Source organism: Dipteris shenzhenensis, chromosome 2 (genome assembly GCF_047967505.1).
Source record: "Dipteris shenzhenensis isolate YYH24624 ecotype China chromosome 2, Dip_SZ_1.0, whole genome shotgun sequence".
Lineage (NCBI taxonomy): Eukaryota > Viridiplantae > Streptophyta > Polypodiopsida > Gleicheniales > Dipteridaceae > Dipteris > Dipteris shenzhenensis.
This window is the reverse complement of record NC_141597.1, coordinates 2,616,279-2,633,798: the sequence shown is the minus strand read 5'-3', so window position 1 is coordinate 2,633,798 and position 17,520 is coordinate 2,616,279. Positions and strand designations below refer to the sequence as shown.

The window sequence follows — 17,520 nt, the reverse complement described above, 5'->3', positions numbered from 1 at the left end:
ATCTGGATCACTTGGAGAGGTGCTACAATGAAGTCAGCAATGCGAGATGTGAAGACAGGGGATCCCATGATGTAATCAACAACACTGGAGCTCCCCCATGTGGAAAGCATGTGAAACCACCTGAAGCAGGCCATCTGTCAAGACCATTATAGATAATGAGATCATGTATCCTGCCTAGGTCTAATAGGGCTTGCCCATAAGATGAGAATGGACCTCGCCTGTCAACCGAAACCCGTAGCATACCTGCCTCCTCAAGGTCAACATCTGCCAGTAGAGTGGAATCATCTCTGAAGTCAAGAAGTGGTACCTGACGGGCCCTTGTCCTCGCGTTAAAGTCTCCCACTAGAAGGACTTCTCCGCGATTAAAAAGTCAACGATGGACTGATAAAGGACAACAAATGGGAATGTCTCATCATCACCTCGAATCTCTCGCAAAGTGGGAGGTCTCCAGGGAAAAGTAGCAAACTGCGACAAACAGATCCCGACTGTCCATTTGTCGTATCCGGATCCAAAGAAATCTGGAATGTGTCTCTCTCTGCTCTACTAAAATGATCCCCCGAAGTGTGAATATGAAAAGGACTGCAACTCCACCTGAACCTCGAACTCCTCCTGTACCCCTCATCTCATCTCTGTAGGCAGACTCCCATGTATATCCGCTGACTATTGGAAGAGGACGCTCTCGACTCTCATGTGTCTCTGTATAGAAGACTGTCGTGGCCTATATAGGATTCCGAGAAGTTCCCCGGTTCTGACCATAAGGTACCATTACAGTTTCAAATGATGCAGGACAAGGTCTAGGATATCTGAGTCTCATAGACCCCGCTTCCCTATGTAGCGGAGGAGGCAGATGCCCTACGAGGGCCTGTAAGAAGCCGTTCCTCTCGTACCACTGCCCACTTCCCCTCCTTCCGGACCTGATCCCGCTGCTACAACAAAGAGCGCCTCTCCTCAACTTGTAGCTGTGAGGTCCTCATCCATAGAGATCACTGGCTGATCTCGAAGGACTGACCTACATCGTAGAGCTGAAAGTCGTGCCTGAGTGTCATGGAATCGTATGATCAGGGGTTGCTCTCGGTTGGAATCTCTCCCCACCCGCCATGCCCTCTATCCTGTGCTCAACCACACCCAAGGTAGCGACCACAAACGCAATCGCATCTACCATCGGTGTAGCCTCCATGCGTGGGATCCCGCGTACTCTGATGTTGAGAGCCTTATTGGCTCTCTGCTGCTACTCCATGAGGGTAGCCAAAATGGTTATCCTTGTGGGTTCCCGTTTGGCCACGTCAACCCATCTAAAAGTCTCCTCAATAGTAGATTGCATGCTCGCAATCTGTGCCTCGACCGCCGAAATACTCCCCAGGACTGTGTGTATGGCTATGACCTCCTGTCGGAGCTGCATGATATGTCTGAGTCCCTAAATAAGACCCACCTGCTCCCGAATGGCCCTAGCCTACTCCTGTATGATACGGCTTTGCTCCTGGTTGAAGCGGACCTGCTCCCGTTGTGCGAAGCGAGTCAGCTCCATCTCACACTCACAAAAACTATGTATCTCCGTGCGCAAGGTCTCACGGGCCTCTGGTGTATCAGCGCACCTGTGTCCATGCTAAAACTGTGGTGAATGTGGCATGAAAGAGTGGGACTGAGTCCGAAAACTGAACAGTGACTGAGTGAGGAATGGAGATGACTGTGAAATGGATAAGACAGTCCCAACGGGGTGTGGGAGGGTGGGCTGACTGAGAAAGAGAGGGGAGAGTGAAGCGTAATGCGGCACAGTGTATGACGTCTCCGAAGTAGGGGTCATAAGCTGTGCGAGAGCTGTAACAGGAGAAGAGGGGATGGGAACAACAACCAACGCCATGGGCATGAGTATGTCACTAATCATAGATGTAGAGGGAGCTGAGACTAGAACTAGAGTTGGGCCTGAAGCGGGGACTAAAGTCGAAGTAGAGATAGAGATAGAGGGAGCTGAGGCTGGAGCTGAAATCAAAACTGACACTGTAGCGGGAGTTGAGGTTGAGGTAGAGATAGACGCTGAAGAAGCTAAGGTGGGTCCTACCTTTGCCTTGCTGTCTACCCCACTTCGGTTGTAACGTGTGTTCACATCCTCCAATTTCAATTGTGTCGTTTGCTTTTTTTTGTTGTTGTTATTGTCGTCTTTCTTGGCTTTGTCCCCCATTTCTCTTGGGGTATGGGTGCAGATCTTAGTGTTCGACCAGGAGCGGGACCACCGGTCCCCCCCCATAATGGGAGGCACGTCCAGTGCGAGGTGGTGGAGAGGTAGGGCAGAAGCCTGAGGTGAGGAGAGGCTAAGATGGCGAGGATTTTATTTTATTTTTTGGGTGGTTTTTTTTTTTTTTTAAGTTCCCAAAAAAAAAAAAAGAGCGAAGAGGGCGAGGGGAGCAAAGAAAGGGGGGGGGGGCGGTGGATGAGCGGAAAAGGAGGGAGGGAGGTGGCTGAGTGAGGGGGTAGCGGGGAGCGAGGGGTGGCTGAGGGGAGCGAGGGGCTGAGCAAGGGGCAGGGCTGAGCGGGGAGCAGGGGTGGCTGAGCAGGGAGCAGGGGAGCAGGAGAGCAAGGGGGCTGAGTGGGGAGCGGGAGAGCGAGGGAGCAGGGAGCGAAGCTCTCCACTGAGAATAATAAGCATTTGAAGAAGAAACTGATTGTTAACCTTCCATCAAAGGCAACTTAAGCTCCCATCACAACCAAAACATCTTGAATCACCCTCCATCAAGAGTGGTAGCAACTAACAGGCTTTTCAAATACAAGGATCATAACATTCCAGGAGAGCAATCTTGACCACTGATTGCCAGAATCAGTATGCTCTATCATAAAAGTAATAAAGCAACACAAAACACTACAGAAAGCATTATCAATAAAAGAAAACCAAAACATTATAGGAAAGCATTATCATCATTAGACCAAGAACAATCCATCTATCTTGAAATGAGACTACCGAGGATCAATGTACACATTAAAAACCAAAGAAGCTGTACTTATAATGATAAGCATGTGTATGCATGATCGTCTCCATAGCAGGCATGTCACCCCTTATATACCACTCTTAGGCTTGTCATTCAAAGAGTGATCTGAAGATAAAACTGGTGACTCTTAAAGAGTAAGAATACATTCAAAATATTTTGAAAAAAGACAGGTAATTTGTGGCTACCTCAATTAATTACATGAAATTACGGAATTGATTGAATAGACATGATACAACCTCCTAGACAATATACAAATGGATTCTCAGAGCTGTGAAAGTGGCAGGTATCAGAATAATAGAGCTTCAACTGAGTTTATTACTTCCATTGTGCCTACCATGATCTTTTGGATCATGTACAAAATATTGTTGTTTTCTCTACAAAGAGCAACCTTCATCACCACTCATGCTGGAAGTTTTCATTGTCAGGTTTGGGCTTCTGAATTGTTAGCAATTGCATTAGATAGCTCATATACAGAGAGAGCATAGAGTACAGAGATATTATACCTCATTATTACATTGAAGTTATCGAAGACAAGATATGCAGGACCTTTAAGGCCATCTGGAGCAACCTGCAATTCGAATTACTACATATGAACACCTTGCATGTTGCGATTAACATTCATATGACCCACCTTTGGATTTCAAGAAATTAGAAAATCCTCATCACCAACAGCTTGTTCAAAGAGCAAAAAAGCGAAGTTTTTAATATCTCTCAACCTTGATTTAAAAAACCTACCAGACTAGCAGTCTCATTGTTAAGTCCCTCCTCTTCCAGCAGGTGCACGTTGTACTTATCTTTCCAGTCTGCCAACGTCTTTTTGACTGTCAAACCCAAGATGGATATGTCTAAGGCTTCAGGCACAACGACCTGCAACTCACATACAGATATCAGCAAACAGTAGTAATCCACTTGAATGTAATCAATAATGCAAAGAAGGATATTACCTTCTGCGCAATAGGGCATCCACTTTTCCAACCATGTTCTTGGAGGTAGTTGGCAATCGAAGCAAATATATCTGCATGAGATTCCCAAATATCTGCATGATCATAAAGAAAATAGTTCATAAACTCTCCATGAAAGTAGTTAAAAACCTAGCACTATCCAAAGCATCTAACCAAATCACCACACCAATCTCAGACCTTGCATGTACCTTTGCAACCATCCTCATCATAGTCAACAGCATACTTTTGAAAACTAGAAGGCATGAACTGGCACTGCCCCATCGCTCCTGCCCATGAACCTTTTAATCTCCTATCTCCAGGAGGTCCATGGCCTTGTTCTATTATCATGAGTGCATTTATAAGTTCTTCCCTAAAAAATCTGGCTCTTTTTTGCTGTATTGTGTGCACACATAAGCAAAGAGCGTTAAGTATAGCATTAACACATAAGAGATCAGCTAGGACTCCTAAGTTGAAATTTTGAGAAAGGAAACTAATCTCTAACCTCATCAGATCCATATGCAAGAGTGACAAGAGCTTGAATAACATCCCAGTTACCTGTGAATGTACCATAGCTAAAGTACAAACAAAAAACGACATCAGAAGTTTCAACAAAGAAGAGAGACAAAATCAAAGTTTTTGCAAAAAGAGCATTGGCCGTCAAAAGAAACATCATCCAATACAACAAAAAGATATTTTAAATTATAATTTTAAGTGAAGCCTTCCTCATCTTTAATCTTGTAAATGGAGATCTTTGCTCAGCTTTGTGCTGCTTCTTGTGGATCTGCTGTGATAAGTTTGGAATCAAAATATGTAACCTTTCTGTATATGTCAACATTTTTTCCATCTACATGAAGAAAAATTCATGCCTAACCTTTGAATAAGTCATTGTACATGTAAAATATTATAAACTGTTTAATAACTTCCCATCAGCGCTTTGAAATCCATAGTATGAGATAAGAGCCATTGAATATAAACACTGTCATTGTATCTAAACCACATAGCATACAAATCTCCCATGCTCATTCACATTATGCTATAATTTGTTATGGGTGGGGTGGATCTTTCTTCTCACTACGATCACTGCCAATGGCAATATGAGGCCTGCTAATTTAGCAGAACCCTTCAAATCCTCTCTTAACAAATGTTAAATTAAGTGCTACCACCTAAAGAAAGGACACCAAAGCATGAAAAGACCCTTCCACCCTGTCCACCTTGGATTTGCACTCTTGAAGAAAAGCTCATTCATCTATATCTGCATCACTCCCCGTCCACCCTCCTTTTTCTTCTTATTTTGTCCCCTAACCACCTAATTTTTCCCAAGTCTAGACCTATTTCAGCCTATTTGCCTCCCACTTGTAGCAGAAAAGGGCAAGGGGAGATGAGAGTAGCAGAAAGCAGGATGAGAAAGGGAGGATAGGAGAGAATTGGAGTAAATGGTTTATTGTCCCACCCGATCACCCAAACTGCATCATGTCCTCTACTTAGCTTGGGTAACCCTGTGACAAAATAGAAATGCTTTTGCATTTAGCATCAGGAATCTGTAGGGATGTATCATGCCTCCAATCTTAAAGCATTCTGCCAAATGGATTTGGCATTGTTTACATTCGCCCATAGTTCCAGATGATGCACTCTGTGATTCGGTTCTTAGAACATAGTTCGGTGAAGACGATCTGTAATCAGCCTAACGTGAGAGGAAGAAAGGCTAGATTGGTGGAGTTGATGCAGGAGTTTGACTTTTAGAGTAGATATTGCAAAGGCAATCAGAATCGAGCAGTGGATCCTTTAAGCAGGATTGGAGAGGTAAATGTGCTAAGTTTTGTCGAGATAGGGACTGATTTCTACATTCTCTTAAAGGATGCAAGACTGATAGGTATTTCAGTTGGATCTGGCAAGAAGTTGAAGATGGAATCTCTAGATTGGATAAGGATTTGAGGATAGTGAGAATGTTACCTTTGAGAATCAGGTTAGAAATCAATTTAGAAATCAATATACAATCCTTAATGGATTGTTGCCTCGCAAGGGTAATATACCTGACAGGGATGACATAAATAAACATATTTACATGAATGTCATGGCAGTCCTAGTGTAGGTCATCTTGGTATACAAAGGACCTACTATTTTCTTGGATGAGAATGAAGGTGTATGACCAGGTCTATGCCACCTAACCATACGACAATCTGCTCACTCAGAGCACTGAAGGTCATAAAAAGACAAGCAGTCCAACCCCCTAGGTCTATAGACCTCCTCAATTTCCCATACCACAAAAGCCCCATCCCAAGGGACGCATCGACATAGCTTGTCAGTACTGCCATGCCTCTAGTCCAAACCACTATCCAAGTATTTATATACCTTCATATATCCAATCTTAAAAAGTAAAGTTTTTATAGAAAAGAAAAAGAACAAAGGGGAAAAAAATTTTGAGTAAATGAGAAATTAAAAAGAAGAAAAAGAACTTAGTAAGTAAAGCTACCCTTATGTTCTCATCAATACCCAAGCATAAGCTGATCTAGGTTTCCGAAGATTTCAGAATCTTTTGGAAGTTGGGCAAACCCAGTGCTTACTAAGTTTTGAAATCACTATCCAAGTATTGATCAGTCTCCCCAACATTGAGCCCCCTATGCCAATAAATGGCCACAATCCAAGGCTATAATTAGCATGCAGGCTCTATTCCCTTCTAGACTTCCATTCAGATATATCGCTCTAGTTTGGATTATGCCTCCTAACTTCTAGATGCCACCCACAAGGGTCTCCCCCGACCATAGGTGAGTCACTAGCTAACCGGGGTTAGCTAGGGAAGTAACATAATGCTACCACCAACGGAAAAGATAAGGGCAAGCCCAAGAAAGAAGACACTTCTAAGTTCTGAGGATGGTTGACTCTTCTAAGTTCTAACAAGGAGAAAAATAAAAGGAAGCGCTATTACTATGCCATGCCTAAACAACTAGTGAGGGATTGCTAAAGGCTGATCATCCAAGGAAGATGAGTCTAGAAATTAGAAAGTAAATACTGTTGTCAAATACCTATTCTTAGTGATTTCCCCGAGCAGACCCGAGATCAAGTATGTACATCAAAAAAAGTGATTGTGCTTTAAGCAAAGGTTGGAAGCTCTAGGAGACTCTATGAGGGTGAAGAACAACAGAAGTTGCTTAGAGCTTTCTCAGCACAAGCTTGAGTTCATAGTTAGGGTTAAAAATAGAAATGACCACTTTAAGGAGAAATTTGGATTAGCGACTGGCATTGATTGGAACATTGGCTCTAAAACTCAGGTGTATGGTAACGAGAGTACTTCAAGGAGATACTTGGCTTACTTTGACCACAAGCAACAACAAAGCAAAGACCAAGGGTGGAGCTTAAGAGTCGAACCTTTCTACTTGAGCATACCCCTTGGCTACAAGTATAGCATTTACTTGTCCTAAGCCATGAGACTTGTAATTAACTTTGAAGATCTCTTGGTCCCTGTAACCATTCACTATGTAAGCTTCGCCACCACAAGTCCCATGTCTCATTCAAGAGTACGGAGTCCTCATGGCCTCCTACCAAAGTAGGTTCCCTTCCCCATCCTAATCTGTTTGGTTTCTGAATATCAATCAAGGCATGGTCTACCAAGTTGCCTTGGCTTGGTCTTATTAGGCCGAAAGTAGCCACGATCTCTTAGGAGCTTATTCAACAGAGTCAAGGTCATCACACTTCCCAGACCAATGATTTGCATACATGTTTTGAGAGTATATGTATGGAACGCCTTGAACTATTCCTTTTTGGTTGAGTGAAGCTCAAGCTTGTCTCTTTTTGCTTGAGATGCCAGATGTTCCTCCTCTTGAGGTTGCAATGGCTCTATCTCCTCAGCTTTCTCCTCTTTCAATTATGTATCTCTAAGGCCCATCTTTGTAAGAGCTAGAATATGTTCCTGGGCTTCATGATTGTTCTAGAAATCATGCTTCTAGAAAACATGATTGTAGAAAACTATATGGTAGAAAACAGAGAGTATGCACAGCGGAAGACTAACAGAGCCAAGGAACTCACACAGTGTGTTAGGTATGTGGAATCCAAAACTTCTTTCCTGAATCCTTTATGTGTACTTAGTGTAGATGAGTGCATCAAGTAATGAGCAATGCACATGAGAGATGAAGAACCTACAAAACTTATATTTCTGTCCACAACGGACACAATACAACAGTGATGCCTAGTGTAACACCCTCTAGTAGCAGAGTGCTATCTAGTTGTGCACCCCTATACATAAACAAGACAGTTGCTCTCCTACTTCCGTGGCACTCTCAAAACAGTCAGCCTCCATGCTCCCTCAGCTTAGGTGGGCCTCGTTGTCGTGCCCCACAAACGCACCTTCAGGCTGATCCTCACGGACAACCACTGGTAAGGCAGTGCTTGACCTTGATTGCTTGACCTCCTTGCTGCTCTGGAATACAGCCAATGGTGAGCCCCAAGCTCACCCTTACCTTGCTGCCCCGAATGTCAGCCTAGGATGAAAACAACTTCAAGATCTTTGTTTGCAGGAAACACCCAGCCTCTTTGCAGCCCTGGTCCTCCATGATGATGGCACTGTGTTGCTGATCCACACTGCTCTTCAAATGGCTCTTGGACTGGATGAGATATGAACCCCCAATGTGTTGGAAAGGTCACCTTCCCATCTGTAAGCCCCCATATGATGAGAGCATGGGGGAGGGAGACCTAGGGCAAGACATGCCCAGAGGGAAAAGCTTGGAGAGGGGGTTGCCACATGGGCAACACCTCACAGCAAGGAAAAGACAGATATAACGATTCAACTACTAACACCAAACTTTCCTGTCAAATCACGGGCATAGGCACAACTATGTTCCATCTAGCCAACCCCTACTGTAGCAAGCTCCAAAGATACGTAAGTAGAAGCTCCCGCATGCTACACATAGAGCCCACATATCCCTAGATGGATCTAGTCTGCCACATGTCATCATTTGAGGGCATCACCTCAATGCATCATTTTACCCCTCTCTTGGGATATCATTTAATTCATTTGCCCCTTGGCACATTTAATGCATTTAGGCCCCTTAGCCTTAGATCCACCTAGTATTGTGCCATGTCACCCTCACCAAGGACCTTGACATTGATTCCTTTTGACCATTTACATGAAGCCCAAACAAATATAATACAAACATTGATCCTTTAAAGGAAAATGTCCACTCACACAGATAGAAGGGCTGCCACATGGGCAGCAAACAGGCTGCCATGTGGGCAGCATATTCATGGACTTACCTCACAGAGAAGGCACCTTCTGGAGGGCAGGACTGCAGGTATGCCACGTGGCCAGCAGGGATTGGCTGCAGCAAGAACTGCATAGAGATGCAGACCTGGGACAGGTGGCGCTGACATCAGCAAGTGTACGGAGCAGGGTACAAGGCTGTACGGGGGCTGGATAGGGCCTGACAAGAAGCAGATCAAGGGAGGTTGAAGAGGCATGTAAAAGGCTGAAGGGGGCAGGTCCCTTGCCCTTTTAAAGGGCCTGGTTGGGCTGGTTGGAGCCAGCCAACTAGGTCAGCTGCTACAGACCAAAAGTCGGCCTGCTTGGTCGGCTGATTTGCAGGGCCCTTTAGGCCTATAAAAGGGGGCACTTGGGCCCCCATTCACTCATCCTCTGGAGCAGCACACCTACAGCAGACAGGAGCAGCAGTTAGGGCTTTCTTGGGCCTACTCCCAGGAGGTGAAGGAGACCTAGAGAGAGCTGCGGACTGAGCTAGTGAGTGCCGCCTACCTAGGCTGATCTACAGGCAGTAAGGTAGAGAGAAGAACACTCTGGACAAAGAGTCTACATACGCTTGAGGTGGAGCACACGGGTTCAGAGATCTAGAAGTGCTTGACATCTAGCAGGAGAACCTTTTGGTATTGTATCCTATCCTACTTTGTGGACGGATGGAAATATAAAGTGTTGCTTCTATATTTGTCTCTGAGCATTGTCTATTTACTGGCTTCCACATCTATGCACATAAGTTTAATAAGTTTGTGATTCCACACCCCACACCACACTTTGTGAGCCCCTGGGCAACACTATCAGTCTTCCGCTGTGCATACCCTCTGTTGGGTCATTTCTAACACAATGGGCTCCTTTTATAGGCCCCAAAGGGCTCCAGAAATAGCCAACTCAGCCAGCCCAAATCAGCCAACCAGCAACTGTCTAAACTGACCAGACTGAGCAGACCTGGCCCAGCCAGATCTGCCCTAACTTCCTCATGAATCTGCCCGAGCATGGCGCTTTCTGTGGTGACTCTTTCCTGTCTTCTATATGCTCTCAAACAGTCACCATGCTTGTCCTGGTATCCTGCCATCTTCCTGGACTTGCTCCTTACCCGGTACAGCTCCGTACAACCTCTGTAAACAGCCCGTACAGTACCAGCCTGCCTTCAGTACAGTCGCAGCAGGGCCCTGAGCTGATTGCCACCTGTTCCAGGTTAGCAAACCTCCCTCAAACTGCACCATATTGTTTCAGATGGCTGCGTGAATGATCAGCTTCTCTCTGTCCATTGGATCTGCTCCAGATGCATGCCACGCAGTCTCAACTGACATCCAGGTAAGTTTCTAAGTGCTTCCCACATGAAAGCCTATGTGCTGCCTATGTGGCAGCCCCCTTCTCTGACTTTTCTTTGTTTGTATGCTGCCCACATGGAAGCCAATGTGCTGCCCATGTGGCAGCCCCATCCTAACATGGTCCACCTCCCCATGCTCTCTCATATGGGGGCCTACAAATGGGGAGGTGACCAGCTAAACTCCAACACTATACCAATGAAAATGCTGTCTTATGTTCATCTGAAACATGCATATAGCACTTAGACTCAAAGACCTTTAATTGCTTGACAAGGGGCCTTTTAGCTCGCATTGCTTCATGTGAGATCTTTTTCTCTGCGACCATATTTGAACTCTCCTCATGTACGTCGCACAAGCAATCTGAAAGTCCTTTGCCTTGAAGCATTGACCTTGCAATCTCCATCATGGATATATTCTTGTGTACTACCACTCCATTCTGTAACGGAGTGCGAGCCATGACACTTGAACCCTCATGAGCTGCAGTTTTAACTGAACTCCATAGAGGTGAACGCCCCCTTGGTTACCAACCCTGTAGTTTCATTTCCACCAAGGCGAGCCATTCATTGAACTTGTCAAAAGCCTTTAACTTCTTGTCCAAGAAGTACATCCATGTCATCTTTCTCGAGTCATTAATGAAGGTATAAAACTACACTACCCCTCCAATTGATAGGGTGTTCAAGTCACAACATATATATAACTAGACCAATTGGAAGATGACTCAAATTTGTACTTCTCCCAAGAAATAAAGAGAAATATTTTATTGAACTTGGTCGAAGAAAGTTAACTTCAGTTAACTAGAACAACTTTCATTTTCCTTTGGATTGCATTGCATTGGTTAAAAGAACACTTTGGGGATGCCCACAAGAGAAATTCTGCATTTGGCTAACCTCTAATGGGTTAAAGTGTTGCAAAATTGTTAAGTGCTAAATTTCCCACTTTTTAAGGTAGAAAGCACAAGACCAGTGGCCCATTAAATGAATGGAGCACTTGGGCTAAAGGCATTAAAGGCGCCCCACTTCTAGAAGAAAGCGCCCTTTTTAAAGAAAATCTTAAAGTCCTCTTTTGGGAAGCCAAGAAAGCTCCCACTTTTGGAAAGCAGAGAGGGCAGCTTTTAGAAATCAAGTGCTTTCTAGCTACCCACCCTAGTCTATAAATCAAGGGCCTCTAGGCTCTCAATGGTGAGAAAGAAAGAAGAAAGAAAGTTTATTAAAGTCTTCGGGAGACCGTGAAGGTCTATGAGACTAAAGATAACTGATACAATGAGCATAACGGTGGCGGTCTCAAAACGGGCCAGCCAACCGTTTCTACAAAAAAGAGGTTATGAAGGACGGTGTGTCTAGTCCTGATACAAAAAATATGTGTCTACCTCCAGATGATACAAAAAAGAAGGGGGGGGAACCAAAAATGGGGCAGAGGGGGGAGATACAATATATATGTGCAGGTGGTGATCGTCAGAGACCAATCATAGAGGGGCCATCAAATGGGAGGCCGGAAAAAACCCTGCGATAGATGATTGGCCTCTGACGATAGAGAATTGTACCCAAACTTTGCTCCCTCATGAGCCACCTTTCCAGCTTCCAAACGGACTTTTTCTCTAAGTGTGATTTGATCCAGGGTGTTGCAGATTATCTTCCCTTGCTGTGATTTGAATTCCAGCCAGTTTAGGACGCGTTTTCCCAAGTGCGAATTGACCTAGGAGCTGCGATTTGAGTTGAGTATGAGGTTTGGTTAAGATTTCTGAGGACACCGTTTGTCCTAAAGTTAGCTGTTTTGGGAACCATTTCCTTGCTTGCTTGCTTTCCCATCATCCAAGAAACACGAATCTTTGGTTATCTATGGACGCCTTCCACCAATCCATCCTGTTGTATCTCACATAATACATCCATGTTAAGATGCCGAAACTGCTTGTGACATGACTTCTTGGAGTGTTTCCCTAAGTGCCATGACTTGTTGGAATAACTGTTTACCTAAGTAGTAAATGATGTCACCCCACAGAGACCACTATTGATTACACCCTTTGGCCCCACTTTCTTGTTCTTATCTACAATATGAACACCTTGGTAACTAAGCTCCTTCGTCCCATTTTTAGTAATCAAACTACATGAACGTGAAGAAGATTCTTTCAGAGTTTGGGAACAAACAGGACTTCCATAACCTTAGTCTCTCCTTTGCCTATAATGATAGGGCTACCTATTCCTTTCACAATGCACTTGAAGTTGTTTCCCACCATGACGGTTGAGCTAGCTCCATTGGCTTTTGAGTTATACCACTCCCTCATCCTATGGATGTGTGCCTAGTGGCCCGCTATCTACTATATGGGTGTACCACACATCAAAAGAATCACAGACCACGTTGGCTTCAAAGGGTACCTCCTTTGGTGATGAATAGCTCGTCAAAATGCTGGACTTTGTCTCCTCCTTGGACTTTTTTCTTGCCGTTAGCAGAAGCACTTGGCCTTCTTGTTCTCCTTTGAATTAGAAGAGGCACTTATCCCTTCTTTCTCGTCCCATCTTGTTGCATTTGCAGCAGAAGCACTTCACCTTTTTCTTCGTTAAATCAAAACATCCTCCCTTTGACCGTCCTTTTTATCTAGAGACCTGGCTTTCCTTTGCCCGTTGTTTTTTACTGAGAACTGAGGGCCTTGTCTGAGCCCTCGTACATCTCGATCTGCTGTCTTTTTCAAGTGTCATGGCTCCAAACTCCCTGAACATGATCAAGCTGCTGATTGGACCAGCATTCAACGCTGTGACAAAACCTTGATAGGTGCAGGGCTGCTTGCTAAGAACAAGCTTTGCCAAAGACTTTGAATGTAGTTGCTCATTGCTGGACGTCAACTAATGCCAACAGCTTCATAAAGAGGCTACCCTGTAACATGGCCGACCTGCCATGTGTTCAACTCACATGTGTTAACGGGCTGTAGTTGTGGTTTCTTCTTCCTGATCCTATCCTACATGTTCGCACATTCTCTTTATCTGGGATCATTACATATTGAGAAACTAAGGACTAACATGGTGTCCACAGGGTGAAGCATTGAGTTCCAACATTCGTAAACAAAACTACTCCCCCATACAATATCCAGAGACTCATGTTGGCTATAGAAAAACAACTCAAATGAAGTATACTCTGCAGGTTTAAAAAATCAAAGACAGCATTCAATTAGAATCAATAAGAAGCTAAAGAGGCAAGGTAGACAAGTTAAAATGTCTATGACTGCCAGAAAAGAAATATGTTCTCAAGTTATGAAGGCACATTTTGGAAGAGCAGTAATCCTACCTACTTTCAATTCCCCAAATCGCAACCAAGACTGGGGCGGGTACCCCATACTTGACTGCAACTTCTTTTAAAATTGGCAGGTTCTCCCTCAAGGCCACAAGTCCCTTTGAGATCCTGAGATCAGTCACCATCCTGACATCCTTACAAAAGGAGATACATGAAGTTAGAAAAAAAAAATTTGCACATTTATAGAGACTACTATGATGTGGAAACCGTTGCTCTGTCCATCACCATTTGGATGCCCACTGTAACTGTTAGGCATGTACCAAAGAAAAAACACTAAGACGCATACCTTTTATTTGGAAATACAAAAAGAAACATAAAAACTCAAATTATTATTGCTGGCTACAATGATTCCTGAACAAATGCTGTACAAACCTTGCCATATATGCCTCAGCACTAAGCTTTGACTCAGGTTTATTCCGATCCTTCTCTAAGATCTCCTCAGAAGCTGTAATACCAGTCAGTGCCTTCTCGACTATAGCCCTGTTTACACCCCTTTGGATTGCTTCTTCTTTCAGCATGCATAACCAGGCCTCTAACAGCATTTCACCTTCAGCACTTTTCATCTTCTTTTCTTGAATAATCTGATCCATCATATCAACGATAAAAAGTAACTGGCTCAAAATTCAGACTCAGGCATCTTAGCAAATGGCTTGCCACATCATTTTACAATCGGTATCTGAGAGAAACTACAGAAGAAAGCAAACACTATGCTCAGCTAAAGCAAGATCAAAACGGTACAAGAAAATCAACTTTCTCAGTTTGCAATCCATGTATTCCCATTACACTAATCATGCTGGCATCAAAGAACCAGACATAACATTACAAAAATACCGAGGATCTGCAGCCTCAGATACAGATACACAATGATAGCTAGATTCTGCAGCAGAAAATCTTTCATTACCACCTGTGCAAACTATATTGAGACCAAGAGCTACAAAACATAAGATTCAGTTGGGGCTTTCCATCCTAGCAGCCACAAAGAAGACAGACAAATCAATCATAAGAAGCACTGAAAAACAAAACTCAAGGAGCGTATGACTCTTACTAAAACCCAGAGTTCCAGGATCGTAGTCAACAGCAACCCACTTTCTGTTTTCCGAGCTTGATTTAACAAGAACCCACTTTCATGGTCCCATTGATGAATGCTTCTACAAATCCTTAAGATTCCCATCATCCAATACTATTGTGGTAGACATGAGACAACATTGGCCGCTATATAAAAAGTTGCGTGTGTGTGTGCCTGCTGGAGTGGATGCCCAAACTCATCAGCAGGAGCATAACAAAAAATGTAGCTTTTAACCTCATGCTTGTCACCCACAAACTCATGAAGGAAGGCATGTCCAACAAGGTAAGATATCATGATGTTTCAACAAGGCAATGGCACTAGTCTTTTTGTTTGCTGATTGTTGTTTTGGACTGTGTTTAGGGTTAGATCCTATAGGGGACTCTACACCCAAATGTGTCACCCCTAATCCCAGTGGCCAGCTTCTAACTATGCACGAGTCCACTAAGGATGCTTAGTGCACCTAGGACTGAGGACTGGCATTATTTTCCTAACTAGGCACTACTAAGCCTTAGAATCGTTTAACCCCACTAATAAATTACCAATGTCTTGTTTCTATCTTCCTAACCTGAGGGGCCTCCCTTTGGAATAATACTACATCTAATTACCATTGATGTAACATTTCTCCCCCCTTATGAAGAGCTGACATCCTTGACAACAATGTTAGGAAACCGCTTTTTGAGTTTGCTTGCCCTTTTTTATATGATCTCTGCTCTCCCTTACCTCTCTTACACCCCAAATCAGTTATACTTCACTCAACATACAAGAAAGAACTCAAAAAATAGAGCTTTATTGCATGGAGTCTGGAGAATGAACAACTACAAGCAAAGAGCCTAAAGCACACCTAAGGACCATATCAAGAGGAGAACCTCAGTACAAATGAGTGAATGACCAGCTGCTACAAGTATCCCAGATCGCGAGTGGTCCTTTGGAAGAGCTCAAGTGCCCCTTTGTATGGCCTCAAACCTTCCAGTAGTGGCTATCTGTCAATCCTGGAATCCTGCCTGAATTTTAGGATCTGGTTCACATACTTGGCTTGTGTTTGCTCCAAAGTATGTGAACCAATTGATGAATATCAGACAAATGCTTTTATTGTGGGAGCTTGCATGGCTAAATCCATAGGAAGAGCTGGTTGATAGCCATAGCAACTCTCAAAAGGACTTTTTGCTGTAGAAGAGTGTGGAACACGATCCTAGGCATGCTGAATATAGGGCAAATAATCATCCCAAAGTGTCAACTTATGTTGGCAATATATTCATATCATTTGAACCAAGGTACGATTCACAACTTCAGTTTGACCATCCATTTGGATGCCATGCAATAGAATGCTTGAGACAAGTGTAGGTGCGAAGTGAAGAGAGAGAGTGAGAGTGCAGGTACAGGACGAGTCGAAGAGAAATCATGTCAAACTTAGATTGATGGATGAGGTTCCTAAACACAAGTACAAAGTACTTGTATCTAGGCCTAGGATTAAGTGTCCTGGGTGTCACATAGGACTAAGTGTCCTATGTGGCATAGAAGGCACTAAAACTATAAGTGCCTACACTTATGCCTACAAGGCACATACCATGGCCTATAGGGCATCACTAGAACCACCAAAAGATGGCCTACAAACCCCCCTCCATGGGATGGGCTGAAGTACTCTGGAACCGTCTCAGAATACCTGGTAGTTTCTGATCATGGTGGCACATGTTCATCCAAAAGAATATAGCCACCTATGAATGTACAAGGAATGTCAGATCATGTAACAAAGGGAACCAAGTGTAAAGCCTGTCGGAAGACTTCGAACTTGGGACGAGGAAGTGCCTTTGTAAACATATCTGCGATGTTGTCCTCTGTGGGAAGATAGGACAACTCTATGTCTCCTGCTGACAGCCGCTCCCGAACATAATGATAGTGAACTTCAATATGCTTGGTACGCGCATGAAACACTGGGTTATGCGCAATGGCCAAAGCACTCTGGCTGTCAGTGTAGACAATAGTGGAGGATGTCTGGCAAATACCAAGATCTGTAAGTAACTGTCGAAGCCAAACACACTCTACTGTAGCAATGAAGGCTGCCCTGTACTCAGCCTCACAACTAGACGTGGCAACTGTCGGTTGCTTCTTGCTGAGCCAAGAAATACATGAATTGCCAAGCAAAAAACAATTGCCAGTATGTGACACTCTGGTGTCGGAACATCCTGCCCAGTCACTATCCGCCGTGTAAGCATGCATGGTAAGTGAACCCTGATCACCATAGAAGAGGGCTAAATCCTGAGTGTCTCTGAGATATCTGAAGACTCTCTTCACTGCCTGCCAATCCTGTGAACTGGGCATGTGCATGAATCTGCTGAGCTGAGATACTGTATACTGCAAGTCAGGTCTGGTGTGACATAAATAAATAAGGCATCCAACAGCCTGCTGATAAAGAGTGATATCACATGGTGGGCTCCCATCATGAGCTGAGAATTTGAAGCCAAGGTCCACTGGAGTAGAGATTGGCTTGCAATCCTCAAACTGAAAACGATCAAGGAGCTGTCCAATATACTTGGACTGAGACATCATGATACCCCCCTCAACATGAGCAAACTGAATGCCCAAATAATAATGGAGCTGTCCCATGTCTGACATGTCAAAAATCTGCTGCAAATCAGCCTTGAAAGCTGCAATTTGCTGAGTATCTGGGCCCATGAGAAGCATATCATCCACA

The 17,520-nt window shown here is 44.0% G+C and overlaps 1 protein-coding gene across 1 annotated transcript in view; it reads right to left on the bottom strand.

The window, feature by feature from the left end:
• Positions 1-3,028: 3,028 nt before the first annotated feature.
• Positions 3,029-17,520, bottom strand: part of LOC147904229 (uncharacterized) — a 62,046-nt gene continuing 47,554 nt past the window's right edge. Inside the window, exons 2-8 of the mRNA XM_087393657.1 lie at positions 14,138-14,346; positions 13,760-13,891; positions 4,422-4,491; positions 4,129-4,312; positions 3,923-4,014; positions 3,714-3,845; positions 3,029-3,546 (exon numbers count right to left, since the gene is read on the bottom strand). Of these exons, the coding sequence (XP_087249783.1) occupies positions 3,400-3,546; positions 3,714-3,845; positions 3,923-4,014; positions 4,129-4,312; positions 4,422-4,491; positions 13,760-13,891; positions 14,138-14,346 (966 nt within the window). The 3' untranslated portion in view covers positions 3,029-3,399. The remainder of the gene's footprint in view (positions 3,547-3,713; positions 3,846-3,922; positions 4,015-4,128; positions 4,313-4,421; positions 4,492-13,759; positions 13,892-14,137; positions 14,347-17,520) is intronic.